The sequence below is a fragment of the Podarcis liolepis genome (genome assembly GCF_965112155.1).
Source record: "Podarcis liolepis genome assembly, chromosome: 2".
Lineage (NCBI taxonomy): Eukaryota > Metazoa > Chordata > Lepidosauria > Squamata > Lacertidae > Podarcis > Podarcis liolepis.
The window spans coordinates 7,657,464-7,673,658 of NC_139555.1; the positions used below are offsets into that span (position 1 = coordinate 7,657,464).

The following is a 16,195-nucleotide window of genomic DNA, read 5'->3' on the forward strand; positions in this document are numbered from 1 at the left end:
TTTTTCGCTCTATAAGACGCACCTAGTTTTTGAAGGAGGAAAACAAGAAAAAAAATATTCTGAATCTCAGAAGCCAGAACAGCAAGAGGGATCGCTGTGCAGTGAAAGCAGCAATCCCTCTTGCTGTTCTGGCTTCTGTGATAGCTGCACAGCCTGCAATCGCTCCATAAGATGCACACACATTTTCCCTTACTTTTTAGAAGGGAAAAAGTGAGTCTTATAGAGCAAAAAATACGGTAGGCTTGTTCATCAAGCCATGCCCCACAGCTCATGAAAAACCCCAGTCTCTGATAAAAAGCAACAACACCACTTTCTTAACGTCACTCTCTTTTGCTGCCTTGCCAGGTCCAGCCAATTCAACCCGCCCCAACTCTGCCACAGCCAACCATAGTCATTGCAAGCCCACCCCCTGCATCCAAGCTAGCTTCTGCTCCTGTCCCCATCACCTGCTCAGAGACTCCGACTGTCAGCCAGCTGGTTTCCAGTAAGCATCTCTGCGACCCCTTTGGCTTTGGAGGCAGGTGGAGGGGTGGCTGGTAATGGGAAGGGGTTCTCGGTCCAAGCCTTACGGCCAGCTGCGGTGGGTGCGCAAGCCGCAGTTTCCTCTGGAAATTAGGAAGTGCCCGATTTGTGTGGCGAGAAGGCATTGCAACCCACGGGGCTGAAGCTAGGCCAGTCTGGGTCTGGTCAGTGTCCACCTGGGGACCACAGGGATGTTGCCTTGGGTTCCATGATGCAAGAAAGGTGGGATAGGAATGTAATAAAAATTAAGACACCTGCACAACTCTCTTAGCCTGAAGAAGAGGCTGCCTAGCCTGAAGCTGCCTAGCTTGTAAGCATTAGCCTTTAGGTGCTGCAACACAGCAATAGCAGCAGCAGCACCCTTCTCAGGCTCTTCTGGGTTCCTGCTTTGTGGTGTAAGGTGTCCAAGCGTGTGTTCCACTCTTCCACCAACTGCAGTGGACAGCATTTGCTGTGTGCTTGGCTGCAGGAGCTGCAACTGCATAGGGTTAGGATTTCCCCATGTACCATGACATGGGCATAAATTGCACCTCCTCACTGGTCCATTTTTTATTTTTTACTTCTTAGAGCCTCAGCCTCCAAACAGCGGAAGCGACGAAGACGGGATCAACCTGGAGGAGATTAGAGAGTTTGCCAAGAACTTCAAGATCCGACGCCTATCTCTGGGTCTAACGCAGACGCAGGTGGGGCAGGCGTTGACTGCTACCGAAGGACCTGCGTACAGCCAGTCGGCCATATGCAGGTGAGATGGATGTTGCTGTTCCCCAGGGCTCCTTCATCCATGACATCTCCACTGAGTCTGTGTGGTTGCCACACAGTCATGGGATCCAGTATTGGGCATTTGAAATAAATGGTGTACCTGCCTATTTCCCAGCCCCTTTGAATCCACCCTTAAAATATAACAGTGGGATCTCAAGGTAATCTGCTTGCAACCCATCAAATACAGTGGTGCCTCGCAAGACGAAATTAATTCGTTCCGCAAGTTTTTTCTTCTTGCGAGTTTTTCGTCTTGCGAAGCACGGTTTCCCATAGGAATGCATTGAAAATCAATCAATGCGTTCCTATGGAGACCGTCCGGGGACAGAGGGGAAGCGCCGTGCGCCTTCCCCTCTGTCCCTGGACCTGTTTAAAGCAAGGGGCGGCGGGGAGAAGATTGCTTCTCCCCATTGCCTGCCCCGCAATCTCCAGGGACAGAGGGGAAGGCGCGCGTGCCTTCCCCTCTGTCCCCGAACCTGTTTTAAAGCAAGGGAAGGGGCAGCGGGGAGAATCGCTTCTCCCCGTTGCCGCCCCTTGGTTCAAAAAGGGTCCGGGGAGAGAGGGGAAGGCACGCGCACCTTCCCCTCTGTCCCCTCTTTTGAAGCAAGGGGCGGAGGGGAGAAGATCGCTTCTCCCCGTTGCCGCCCCTTGGTTCAAATGGGGTCCGGGGACAGAGGGGAAGGCGCGCTACGCTTCCCCGCTATCCCCGGAGCTTGCGGGGCAAGCTCCGTTTTGCGAAGCAAGTCCATAGGGAAATGCGTCTTGCGAAGCGGCTAAGAAAACGAAAAACTCCTTCGTCTAGCGAGTTTTTCGTCTTCCGAGGCGTTCGTCTTGCGGGGTACCACTGTAATGGCCAGTTATCGGATGGCCATGTGCCTTGCATTCACTCCACGAACACTGAGAATGCTGAATCATCCTCTGTCTCCAGCCTCATTGGCTCCCCCCAGCCTTAAAAGTACAGTAGTACCTTGGTTCTCAAACTTAATCCGTTCCGGAAGTCCTTTCCAAAACCAAAGCGTTCCAAAACCAAGGCGCGCTTTCCCATAGAAACTAATGCAAAATGGATTAATCCGTTCCAGGCTTTTAAAAACAACCCCTAAAACAGCAATTTAACATGTATTTTACTATCTAACGAAACTATTGATCCATAAAATGAAAGCAGTAAACAATGTACTACAGTCACACAATCAATCAGTCAATCAGTAGCTGAACTACTGTAGGTTCCACACAGTCACAAAAACAAAACAAAAAAGCCGCAAAAACAAAAATGCAAAATAAATAGCAAAAACAGACAGACCTCAGCGTAACACTCAAAATGGAAGTGTGGCACTCAAAACGGAGCACTCAGCTTCCGGAAAAACTTCACCCACTTACTTCCGGATTTGCAGTGTTTGGGTTCCAAGTTGTTTAAGTACCAAGGCGTTTGAGAACAAAGGTACCACTGTATTTGAAAGTATTTAAGAAAATATATATATAGAGAAAGAGTTTTCGTTTATACTTTATTTATACTAGTTTACTGAATATTTACAGATAAATTGCAAACAGATAAAAACATTAGCAGGATTATTGTAGTAACCTGCAGTTTCATAAGAGTATATATTTAATGTAGACAATTAAATGAGCAAATTAAATTAATTTGCATATGCAGAAGATATTTTAAAAATTAAGGTACCGCAGAAAGAGGGGGAAGGAAGTCTAAATTTGAAAAGTTAAATTGATTGTAAAACTAATGAAATGTATAAACCTGAAAAGTATTTAAGAATATTTTAAAGGATTTGGGGAGTTGAAAGGTTAAAATTTATAAAGATTTAATAGGTTAAGAAATGTTTTAAAGTCTTTAAAATGAGTTTTAAAAGCCTGTAGATAACTGCCAAGGATGCCGGGGGTGGTGGTTGCTGCAAGGCTCCCTTAAAACTGATTTATGATGCTGGCCCCTGGGGGTTGAGGGGGCACATAAAAGAGCCTAACCCCTAATAAAAGAGAAACCAAGAAACCAACAAGCAATCCCAGTCAAACCACTAAAAAATAGCCTGTGGAACTCAGCTGAGCACACCCAACTTGGCACCATCTTGATGGGAAGTCCCCAAATGGTACTGGCAAACTTGTCAGACCATCAGATGGCCATAACATCCCCCCCCCCCACTTTAACAAAATATTCCCATTTTGAGTTCTGCTCTGGGATAAAGGGTTGGTGCCCCATAATGGAGGGGAAGAGCCTAGCCAGTTGCATAGGAAGCTGCCTTCTACTGAGTCAGTCCATTTGGCCCACCAAACTCAGTACTGTCTACACGGACTGGCAGGGACGCGGGTAGCACTGTGGGTTAAACCACAGAGCCTAGGACTTGCCGATCAGAAGGTCGGCGGTTCGAATCCCCGCCACGGGGTGAGCTGCCGTTGACCGGTCCCTGCTCCTGCCAACCTAGCAGTTCAAAAGCACGTCAAAGTGCAAGTAGATAAATAGGTACCACTCCAGCGGGAAGGTAACCAGTGTTTCCGTGTGCTGCTCTGGTTCGCCAGAAGCGGCTTAGTCATGCTGGCCACATGACCTGGAAGCTGAACGCCAGCTCCCTTAGCCAATAAAGCGAGATGAGCGCCGCAACCCCAGAGTCGGTCACGACTGGACCTAATGGTCAGGGGTCCCTTTACCTTTACTGGCAGCAGCTCTGCAAGGTTTCAGGCAGGGCACATTCCCAGCCCTACTATTGAGACACCAGAGGGACTCAAGATGGGACCTTTAGCATCTTGTTAACCTTTAGTTCAGGTTTCCGTAGGAACTCTCAGTGCTCCTCAATGGTCCTTTGCTGGCTTTCCAGGTTCGAAAAGTTGGACATCACTCCCAAGAGCGCCCAGAAGCTGAAGCCCGTGCTGGAGAAGTGGCTGAGCGAGGCCGAGCTTCGGAACCAGGAGGGCCAGCAGAACCTGATGGAGTTTGTGGGCGGCGAGCCGTCCAAGAAGCGCAAGCGCCGCACGTCTTTCACGCCGCAGGCCATCGAGGCCCTCAACGCCTACTTTGAGAAGAACGCCCTGCCCACGGGCCAGGAGATCACGGAGATCGCCAAGGAGCTCAACTACGACCGGGAGGTGGTCCGGGTCTGGTTCTGCAACCGGCGACAGACTCTCAAAAACACCAGCAAACTCAACGTCTTCCAGATCCCTTGATCTGGTGTCAAGGCTCTTGCGTACCCTGTGCGTTGCTGCTGTGAGCACCTTGTGGTGAATATTTCCCTGCACCTGCTGACCCTTTTGACAGTAAAGACTGGAGCGGAAGGAGTGAGATACGGGGGTTTCCTCTGGTTTCAATGTGTCCTTTCCCCACCCCTCACATGACCCAAATCGTGTAAATGTCAGCCGTGTCCCTTCCTTCCTGAGTGTTGTACTGGAGCTGTGAAGGGTTTTAGGAATACATACGCATTTAGCTTCTTTCTGTGTCAGACAAAACATGATCAGGGTTTTGGTTTTCTGAAGGACTTCCTGTGTTTTTTGTTTTTTTAAAAAAGCTAGCGTTAGGGATGGCAGCAGAATAGCACCCGCCAGAAATTCCTGTTTCATTTCAAGGAGAATGTGTGAAACCCTATTTCACTTCAACCTATATTCATGGACACTTTTATCTCTTCATATCTGGTAACAGGCCCAGTTTAACAACATCTGCGCAGAATAGTGGCATAATTTATATCTCCTTTTTCTTGTGAATATTATTATTATTATACAGAGCACTATTAAACGAAAAGACTTTTTATTCACTGAAGAAAATTATTATTATTATTATTAGTCCACTTTAAGTCGCCTGGGTCTGCTGCTGTTGTTGCTAACGTTGTTTTAAAAAGTGACAGTTTTGGCAATTGCAGACGGGATTTGCTGAACGGGTTCATATCAGCTCCTCCAAAGTCATGCTGGGAAGGGAGAGGGAGGCAGGGGTCAGGTACCCTTCTCCTGCCCTTGTGTTCTGTGGGAACCACACTTCAGCACTGGGGTGGTGACAAATGCCAGTAGCATCAAACACAGGTGCCTTTTGGAATTTCAAGGAGACTCTAGGCGAGGAAAGGCTGACCTTTGTAGAGCATGACTTCCCAAACTGGGACACTTCTAGGCTGTCTAACTTCCTGGGCAGATGATCTTGGTTCTAAATCCTTGTCAAGTGGGATCTGGGCAAAGGGACTGGCTGAGGCTGCCTTGTCTTCCTCTAGCACCGCAAGCCCGGCAGCAGAGAGGACGCATAAAAACCAAGGGATGTGCATGACGGCTTGTTTGGCGTACACAGTGCACTGCAAAGTATGGTGTCAAATGCCATCTTCCACACAGAAGTGATCATGGCTGTTGGAGTAAGGCTGAATCCTTGATTTGGAATGTGGCTCATACACAAATGATAATACAGTGGTACCTCGGGTTAAGTACTTAATTCGTTCCGGAGGTCCGTTCTTAACCTGAAACTGTTCTTAACCTGAAGCACCACTTTAGCTAATGGGGCCTGCTGCTGCAGCTGTGCCGCAGGAGCACGCTTTCTGTTCTTATCCTGAAGCAAAGTTCTTAACCTGAAGCACTATTTCTGGGTTAGTGGGGTGTGTAACCTGAACCGTATGTAACCTGAAGCGTATGTAACCCGAGGTACCACTGTAATCAAAACTTTGAAGCAAAGTTAATCTTCACATGTTGGATCACGAATCCCTTTTTTTCTTCCCACCTCCCCCTGAACCAGGAGTTTTCAAGATCGTCCTCCTTTGCTCACCTTCTGCTTTTAAAAGTAAAGGGTGGCTTCTTCAATTGCACAGTATAAGAAGGGGCTTGTGGGCTGGCTGCACGGGTTTCTCTGCCTCTCTTAGATGAGAGCCTGAATCAGCAAAGGAGACCACTGAGGGCCATCTCCCAGGATGAGGCCCTGCTCAAAGCCAGCAGGTTGCATCCTGCGGCGCTGCCAGTGCCGACATTTGTGTTTTGACCATTTGCCAACGTGTGTAGCATTCAGTCTGCATGTGGCAGCTGCGCATGGTTGGCAGGGAATTGATATATGCAGGCATGTCATCAATCAAGATTTGACCCTGGACCCAGCGCTCATTGACACAGACGCTGGGTTAGAGAATATGCTTTCAAGCATGCCTCTGTCGTTCTTCATCCCATCTCAAACGGAAGCAAGGCATTATTCAGTTGTGTCTCCTGGAACTGAACCCGAAACCTGTAGAATGGGCAAACTGGGAAGATGAATGGATTGGAGCTAGAGAAGGTGAATTCATTCAGGAAGGGAGCCCACGGTGTGCACCTTTCCCAAGAACTAGCCCTGCCTCTGAACACCTGGAGCTGCAGGCATGAAGAGCTGTCACAAATATTCCATGCTTGTAAGCTTCCCAGAGACTTGAATGCTGACATTTTGGACTGATCTTATGCTGTATGTTCTGCTTTTCCATTGCCAGGACTGTATTCAGTCCTGTACACGCAGGAGTTGCTTGTGGAGAATAGCTGTGCTTTACATGAGTCAAGGTTTTATATGCCTGTTGTCTTTGTCCATGGAGTTTTCTTGGCAGGGATACTGGAGTGGCTTGCTGGTTCCTGCTCCAGGTGGATCACGTTTCGTCAAAACTCTCCGCTATGACCTGTCCATCTTGGGTGGCCCTGCACAGCATAGCTCATAGCTTCTCTGAGTTATTCAAGCCCCTTCGCCACAACATGGCAGTGATCCATGAAGGGGAAAAAACCTCGACCCATGTAAAGCACAGCTATTCACAGTCCCATGGACTGCAAGAAGATCAGACCTATCCATTCTTAAGGAAATCAGTCCTGAGTGCTCACTGGAAGGACAGATCCTGAAGCTGAGGCTCCAATACTTTGGCCACCTCATGAGAAGAGAAGACTCCCTGGAAAAGACCCTGATGTTGGGAAAGATGGAGGGCACAAGGAGAAGGGGACGACGGAGGACGAGATGGTTGGACAGTGTTCTCGAAGCTACCAGCATGAGTTTGGCCAAACTGCGGGAGGCAGTGGAAGACAGGAGTGCCTGGCGTGCTCTGGTCCATGGGGTCACGGAGAGTCGGACACCACTAAATGACTAAACAACAACAACATGAGTTGAGGTTGGTAGGATGCGAGAGCCTGTCTTCAGAGCACATTGTGTCCTTGTAACTGAAGAAGAGCTGAAGAACACAACTGCTACATCCATAGCACACTCTTGAAGCTGTGTTTTTGGAAGCTTTCTCTGAATCTCAGTATTTAATGCATTTGTTCTCGATAACAAACTAGTTCTCCCCCTGCCGCCGCTGCCTTTTCTTCCCTGTGGGAAGTGGAGACAAGGCAGCTACAATCAGTAGGTGGCAGCATCAGGCAATAATAGATAACAAGCTGACAAGATCTACACTTATTCAATGAGGTGCCCAATCAGTAAAATACTTTCAAGGGAGCAGAGAAACAGACTAAATTAGCTAGCCCTCTATGGGGGGGGGGGAATGTTCCTGTGTGCCAATAAAAGGCTTTTCTCTTACTTCCCTGGCAGAGGCTCTCTTGAGGCTGTTCCTCTGAACTCCATTAGTGTGGGGCCAAAGGGAACAGCCAAGTCTACTCAGCCCCCTTACTCCACAGGAAAACATAGGAGTCCTGGACTTAAACCTGCTGAGACCAATAGCACAGAAGCCAGGCATCCTAGGAGAGGAGGCCTACAGAAGGAAGGTTCATATAGTTGAGAGTAATCTAGGACATAGTAGGAGGAGGCCTGTGGAGGAACAGGCCTGAAATAAAGCGATCCTCTCGCCAGACCAATGCCTTCTTTGATCCCTTAGTCAGGTGTGGGAAGATACTTTTGTTTTGCATGCCACCCCAATCTGCAAGCAGTGTGAGATTCCAGGGGTTCCAGGCACTCACCCAGGGTTCATGTTTCCGTTTGCAGAGGAGGCACAGCGGAGACTGTGGTGTCTTTATTAAATATGGTTCCAGTTACAGATAGGTAGCCGTGTTGGTCTGCCATAGTCAAAATAAAAAAATTCCTTCCAGTAGCACCTTAAAGACCAACTAAGTTAGTTCTTGGTATGAGCTTTCGTGTGCATGCATCTGTATCTGAAGAAGTGTGCATGCACACGAAAGCTCATACCAAGAACTAACTTAGTTGGTCTTTAAGGTGCTACTGGAAGGAATTTTTTTATTTTTATTAAATATGGTTTACTTACATATATATGCCCGGAACTGATAATAACTAAACTGAATTTGGAAGATGCACATTCCCAGCTAAGTGGGGTCAAGGTTGTGGATTTAGGTGTACCTTGGCAAATAATTAGTGGTGCAGCAATAAAACTGCTAGTGCATTTGCAAAGCTAAGCAGGGTCCGATATGGTTTCAAGTTGGATGGGAGACCATGTGTTATGATTCCTGCACTGCAGGGGGTTGGCCCAGATGACTTCCGGGATCCCTTCCAACTTTACAATTCTGTTATTCTAATTTAAAAAAAAAAAATAAACCCCGCAATGAACACCATGGGGCTGTCTTCCGAGTAGGTGCGCAAGCAGGTTCAGGCCCTGCGCACCCCGGACTCGGGTCAGCACAACCGCGCTGCACCTCGCCCGCCCCAGCATTTAAAGGGTGCCACGAGGGGGAGCGGGAACCTAGCGCGCACGCGCGCACCTAGGCCCCTCTCTCACTCCCAACGCACGCAAGCGCGGACTAAGCCCCGCTCCTCTCACCCACGCTTCTGCGCCGGGCACCCAAATAACCACCTTCGAGGCCCCTCCCCTTTCTGCGAACGGCCTATGGGTCGAAAGAGGCCTCCTCGCTCCCGCCCTGCGATTGGCTGAGTGGAGGAGTGGGCAGGGAAGGAGGGCCGTGGTTGGCTGCGGGGCGGGGCGCTTGCCCGGCCGGGCTTCTGCGTGTGTAGCGGAGTTGTCTGCCTTTCTCTCTCTCTGTCTGTCTCTTTATCTCCCTCCTGCCGCCTCCATGTTGGAGGAGGCCTCGGGGCTGGCGGCGGCGGCGGCGGGAGCGAGCGCGGCTCGGCTGGGCAGCTTCCTCGCGCGCGCGGGCTAGGCGGGGAGGGAGCCACCGGCGGCGACGAGCGAGGGCGGCCGGGCTCCGCCGTGTGGGGCTGAGGGGGCGCCTGCCTCACGGGAAAGCGCCGGCTGAGGGAGCCGCTTGGGCTTCTCCCGCGTCCTCGGGAGCCGGAGGGCGTGTTTGGGTCCACGTGGTGGTGGTGGCGGCGGCGGCTGTGGGGAGAGAGACCCTCTTCTGGAAGGGGGTCGTTGTGAGGCGACACGGAGTAGCTGCCCACAGTTGGGGTCGCTGAGGGGGGTCGAGTTTGGGGGGCCCAAGACTTCCCCCTCACTCGCGCTCCCTGAAACCTGCCTGCCTGCCTCTACCATTCCCACGTGAGGAAACGTAGCTGGGGGGGGGGTCCCTAGCAGCCCAAAGGGGTGCAGGCTTGGGGGTTGTTTTGCAAAGACGTGTGGGAGGGGGGCTAAGCAGGGCTGCCCCCCACCCCTCAAGAGGATGGGCGTTTGGCCGTTGGGGTTCCCCTCCACGTGGCCGGTGTTCGTCTGAAGGGGAGGCTCTCTGGGATAGGTAATGGTGCCTGGAAAGCTGCCCGGGGCCATCCTGGCGTGCATGTGAGTCTTCCTGGAGGAGCGACCCCCCCCCCCCACTTTCTCTCCCTGCCCGAGGCTAGTCAGCCCCCCCCCCCGAGGTGCTGTGCAAAGATGGCTTGGGCTCTGAAGCTGCCCCTCGCGGACGAAGTTATCGAGTCCGGCCTGGTTCAGGACTTTGATGCCAGCCTCTCAGGAATTGGCCAGGAGCTGGGCGCTGGTGCCTACAGCATGAGGTAAGGAAGGGAAATTGCTCTGACTTTTTGGAAGGATACCCATCTGATTGATGGAGCTCCTCGAAGGGCTGAGTTCTGAAATATTTATTTGGGAAGGCTGAACTGGCATGTGTCACTTTTCGTCTCTGTGTCTGGTGCCCGGAGTGTAATTGAACCAAATGGCATCTCATGTTACTTTTGGTCCAGTATCCTATGAGCCGCTGCTTCCTGCTTGCACCACGTGATGTCCTCTTGTAAAGGAGGGTGTATTATGAAAATACTGTATGTTATCATGTCTTCCTCTAAAATTGTGGGGGGACAATAATCTGTCATGCAAGCTACACATCCCCATAACTTGCTGTAGCTTGCTGAATGAAACTGGGGTGTGCAACACAAGCACAGTTTTACCAAGTTGTAAAATAGATAAATCCATAGATGGTAAGACTGTCATAATAAGCTGTGCATGTGTCAATCTAGTAGCAAGGTTAAGCTTGATCTTGAGTTGATCATACTTTTATCCCAAATAGTTTGATTCCTAACATGTTGGTCTTGCATTAATCAGTACTGTAAGAATTAAAACTTGGTAATGAACATCAAATTTGCACCTTATTTAGAGTGATTATGTTGTACAGCTTTGCCCGGGATTTTTCTTCATAGCAATAGGATTGTTTAAAACAAGTGCTTTTTAGGAAACTGTAAAGTAGAGCCTACTATTACTTCCCAAAGTAACTGTTCACATTCATGTCATCAAAATGTAATTTTCTTGCTTTCACTGCATAACTTGTTGGGGCACCTAGTTTGATTTCAGAATGCATCTAACCATACTGTATTTATGGCCGACTTTCTGAATCTGACTTCCACAATTTTTCTTTCTTGCGAGTAAGATGCAGCCATTCAGGCTGCCATCTTGGATAGACTGCTTCATAAAAGGAAGGATAGGGCAGATCACATGTTTTTGTGTTGGTCACCTGCTGCTATTTGATAATGGATGGAGGAAGCAGACATAGACATCATAGGAACACTGCTGGATCACATGAAAGGCCTATCTAGTTGAACATGGTGTCATCACAGCGGCCAGCCAGATGCCTCTGGGAAACCCATGAGCAGCACCTGAGGGAAATGGTAATCTGGTTGAGATCGGCAGCTGCTGGTACTTGAGGCAAACGTCTTAATACTGGAGCTAAATAACCATAATGACTATAATAATAATAAATTTTAATTATACCCTACCCTCCCCAGCCAAGATCAGGGCGGCTAACACAAAATATAAAAACAATTGATTAGAATACAGCTTAAAAAACAAAATTAAAACAAAACATTAAAACATTAAAATGCAGCCTCATTTCAGTGGAACTCAAATCAAAAACTTTTTTGGGGATAAAAAGATCAAGTCTTCACCAAGGCTAACTATCCAGACTGGTCCTACATGGGCCAGAAAAAAAGCCAGGGAAGTCCCCAAATAGGAGTTCCAACACAGAAGGAGAAAGAAAAAAAGAAAGAGGGGGAGGGAATCAAATTGATTCCAAGCCAAAGGCCAGGCGGAACAACTCTGTCTTACAGGCCCTGCGGAAAGAAATCAGATCCTCAGGGCCCTGGTCTCATGAGACAGAGCGTTCCACCAGGATGGAGCCAGTGTTGAGAAAGCCCTGGCTCTGGTTGAGGCTAATTGACTTCCTTAGGGCCCGGGACCTCTAGGGTGTTGCTATTTATGGACCTTGAGGTCCTCCATGGGGCATATCGGGAGATATGACTAGTAGACATTGATAGACTTACCCTTTGTGAATTAGTTTGATCTCCTTTTCAAGCTATCCAGTGTGGTGGCCATCACTGTATTTTATGATAGCAAATGCCGCAGTTTAGCTAGTTTCCATGTGAATAAATCTGTCCTCGCATCTTTCTTGAAACCAAGTGTCCCCAACTTCTATTATTATGAGAGAAGTCCTGCCTATCCACTTTCCTTATGCCGTGCATACTTTTAAACACTCCTATAATGTTCTTGATAACCCCCCTTGCTTTTTTTCTGAACAAAAAATTAGCTCCAAACATTACAACCTTCCTTCCCTGGGAGAGTCCCTCCATCCCTTGGGTTGCTTTTGTTGCATTTTTTGAGCTCTGTACACTAGTGCCCTGGATCTGCTGTTCAGTGAGAATGAATCCAATGCCACTTTTATGTGGTGTACAGACCAAGGATTATTGAAGCTTTAAGCTTGTTTTCAATAACTACCTCTGTGTGGGTGGGAAGAAGTAGTCAGGTGTAGCTATTAGATGTAAGGGCAGCTGCCCTCATTCTAACTGAGGACATTTGGGACTTTACTGAAGTGCTTTTTTTACCTTTAAACAGTTACTGGGGTCCATTAGTATACCAAGAGAATTGAGTCCCCAAAGCCTACACATGGTGAAGGCTGCTTTTTAGATTCCCCCGAAGCTAAGTAATTCATGTCCTGTGTCTGCCTTACGCGATTCCTCTTGTTCAGTCACTCTAGATGCAGAACTACCTCTCATCAGTGGAGTATTCTCTGATAGTTAGCTACGTAGAAACAGGGGGTGATCTTCACAATCTGCATCTGATTGATTGATTGATGTCAGCATATACTTTAGAATGGTTACATGTATGCTGGCTTAACTTCAGAAATAAAGCTGCCTCAGAGGTTGGGTAGGTATACTTTTACAGCTCTTTCCTGGCTGCTGCTTCACAGCTCCTGAAGGAGGCAGAATACGGAAACTGCTTTACTGAAAATGTCTTTAAAAACGTCTTCTGATACTAAGCCTGTTCAAACATAATGGGCCAGATTCAACTAATTAGTCCCGCTAGCGGAAGCCTGCACAACGACTTCTGCTAGTGCAACGGGGCTCCCCCCCCCCCGCTTGCTCCCTGAAGTTGGCTTAGAGGGGGAGAAGAGAACCCCTAGAGCAGCCTTTCTCAGCCTTGGGTTCCCAGATGCGGTTGGACTACCACTCCCATCATTCCTGATTGCTGCCCCTGCTGGCTATGAATGATGGGAGTTGTAGTCCATCAACATCTGGGAACCCAAGGTTGAGAAAGGCTGCCCTAGAGCAGTGTTCCCCAACCTTGGACCTCCAGCTGTTTTTGGACTACAACTCCCATCATCCCTCGCTAACAAGACCAGTGGTCAAGAATGATGGGAATTGTAGTCCAAAAACAGCTGGAGGCCCAAGGTTGGGGAACACTGCCCTAGAGCATCACATGGAGTGGGAAGGGTGAATGTTTCAGTGCAATTGATTGCACTGACAGAACATTTGCCTCAGTGTGGTGTTGAATTCCTCCCATTTTGGTCCTGCCTTCCAAGAGGGAGCCCTGAGGAGTCCTTAACTCAGACACTGTCTCTTCCCCATTGAGCAGTGGTTCCAGACTTCCAATCATGATTTACTGTCAAACCACAATTTGCCTCTTTGAATGAACAGCCAGGCTAAGGTCCGTGCTTGCTACAAGCCCGGATAAATGCTAGCTTCCAGAAAGTTAATGCTAAGCCATATTTTGAAGTCCGAGACTGGAGAGTGTAGGGGTAGATGAGGCAGTGTGTGAGCCTGAGGCTTCTCAGGGATTGCTTCTGTGAAAGTAAACCTTGGTTTGGCATTATTTGACTCGGGGTCTTTCGACACATTGATTACAGTGTGCTGTCACATTGTAAGGGTGGTGTTGTGATGAATCCTTAATGTGAACTGGTCAAGCCAAATCTTTCTGAAAGATACTGCTCTGGTTTAGTTTCAGCAGAAAGCTAAGTAATTGTTGAGGTTCTCTTCCATCTTTGTTGGGGACGGGGAGCAATCAACTTTTCAGCTGACTGTTTTGGCGAGGGTTAATTTGTTGCATACCATTGAAATTGCATAGATCAGTTGGCTGATGGGTAGACAATTCTATCCCATAACATGGGGTTACACTAGACGGCTTTTAGGTTCTTTCCAGTGCTGATCTTCAGTGACATAGGCACTTTTATTTAGATTTGCCCAAAGGAGAAAGAAACATTGTAGAAAGGAAATTAAAAATAACAACACTGTGAGCACTAATTTCCCAATGTGACATTTCCTCTTGGCGATGTTGATGCAATCATATAATCCAGCAGTACAACGCAATTAATTGTGTTGCTTTACCTGCTGACACACTCAGGAGGGACTGAGCCTTCAAGAACCTGGAATTTCACTTACAGCACAGTTACCGTTTCTAAAGGTACATTGGCAGGTTGTGGTGCATGCCATCTGCCACTTGGCAATTATTCCTTAAAATCGGGTATTTTGGAGTTTGCTTTTATTAACTGAGTAATAAAAGAGGTGAAAGCCCAGGGACTAGCTTTCAGTAACTTAGCACTTAATGAATTCTGGAAATCTGCTTGTGACTCTTGAGTTGTTTTTAAAAGTGATGCTTGAGGTAGTAAAATTAGAATTTGTGTGGATGTAGGAATACTGTACATATGTGGAGGTGGCTGAAGCTACTCCAGCTGCCTTCAAAAGTCTGCACTATATCATTACTGCTTTTCTTTTTCTGGCATGGGTGGCAGGGAAGCATTTCTGTTTGCTTCCCCCCCCCAAAAAAACTTGCAAAATGACTTTCTCCTTGTACCTATGAGAGCCCAACTATGCAGTCAATGAAAGTAGACAAAATGGGTGTGTGTGAATATTAGATGGGTTGAATGACATTCCCCTGTAGAAACATTTAGATATACAACACTTTGGTTTTCTACACTCTCAGAACAGTGAAAAACAGAACTATTTCTCAAATGCTGCCTGTATTCCTTTTGCAAATAATGTATGCTATTTATCAGTTGCTTGTGCAATCTGCTGTGCTTCTTAAGTAAAATGTTCTATATTCTGAGGGTTGTTCCCAGTTTTGCACAACACTTGTGCAAGCTGCTTTTTAACAGCGATTCATTCTACGTGCTGTGATGAAGACTGAGGAGCTTGACACAAAGTGAATTTTGTGGTTGTCTGTAGAATGAGTCATGTGTTGGGTTTTCTTAAGGGCACAAATGCCTGACAGGTTTGCATTTGGGGGCAAGTAAACCTGTGTTTGCAAGGCTTTGTTTTGCTGGAAGAAAGCAATACATTTCTCTAATGTACAATCTGTTAATCTAGGTGGTTTTGAGTCTTAAAAGGGGCAATAGGTGACATTGAACATATAAATACTAGCATCTTCATGGTGGTTATCTACACTCTCTCCCCTTTATCTGCATTTTACTGCATGTTCTGGGATTACATTGTGCCCCATTTAATGCCAATCTCCTTGTGTAAGAACAGAAAAGTCCTTCTAGATACATTTATCTTTCAACACACCCTGGTTATGAAACACTTTGCCTGGGAGATTTGTCTGGCACCCTCTTCAATGATCTTTCGTTGTCTCTTTACTCATCTTTTTCTGCAGGCATTTGTTAATCTGGCTGGCTAGTGTTCTTGTGCTTAACTACTGCTGCTCTCTACTCTTGGAAGTTTTAATTTTCTTCCTTTCCTTAGACTTTGGGTACTGCAGTGAAATGTTGCAGTTTGAAATGATTCTGTTGAGTGTTCTACCCACTTAATTCCACCCCCACCCCTTGTCATTTCCCTCGCCCTCTCACTCAGCACTGAGTTGTTGCACCATTTTGGATTTTTCCACCCCATTTTGAGGGGTGTCTGCAAACCTCAGGGTTATCCTGCATCTCCTTGCCTTTCTCTTGTGCATCAGTTGTGCTGTTTTGGCTTCAGCTCAATGAGCACTGGAAGACCAAATCATTATTAGAATAAAATATATCTGCCTAAGTGGGGGTATAAAGTCCATGTAATCCAGCATTCCATTTTCCTCAGACGCTATCCAGTTGCTTCATGCCCTTTTTGTGGGCTTCCCAGCTGTAGCAGCCATTCCCTTCTCTTCCTCCCCGCTCCCCTCTTCAGCTCTGCTACAGTGGCTCCTATGCAAGCAATCATAACAAGAGAAATTGAGAAATCAGGGGTGTAGAAGGGGATATGACGAGTGCCCCAGAGGTCATTCTATGGCAAATGTCTTGATGACGAGTACACCAGAGGTCATTCTATGGCAAATGTCTTGAAGCATGGACAGGACTTCAAATTAAGAGCATCAGGTTGGAGCTTTATTGATTAAACAAATGCCTAAACCATTTCACAGCATACAGGCATTGAGGTGGCCTGTGTACACATTAAAAACAGACTAAAACA

At 47.6% G+C, this 16,195-nt stretch overlaps 2 protein-coding genes across 3 annotated transcripts in view; both read left to right on the top strand.

The window, feature by feature from the left end:
• POU6F1 (POU class 6 homeobox 1) overlaps positions 1-5,028 on the top strand; it is a 43,756-nt gene extending 38,728 nt beyond the window's left edge. For both annotated transcript variants that reach the window (XM_083484614.1, XM_083484615.1), the window contains exons 9-11: positions 346-484; positions 1,090-1,264; positions 4,092-5,028. In XM_083484614.1, coding sequence (XP_083340740.1) covers positions 346-484; positions 1,090-1,264; positions 4,092-4,437 — 660 coding nt within the window. In that variant the 3' untranslated portion in view covers positions 4,438-5,028. The remainder of the gene's footprint in view (positions 1-345; positions 485-1,089; positions 1,265-4,091) is intronic.
• Positions 5,029-9,092: 4,064 nt separating this feature from the next.
• Positions 9,093-16,195, top strand: part of TFCP2 (transcription factor CP2) — a 38,563-nt gene continuing 31,460 nt past the window's right edge. Inside the window, exon 1 of the mRNA XM_083484898.1 lies at positions 9,093-10,054. Coding sequence (XP_083341024.1) covers positions 9,933-10,054 — 122 coding nt within the window. The 5' untranslated portion in view covers positions 9,093-9,932. The remainder of the gene's footprint in view (positions 10,055-16,195) is intronic.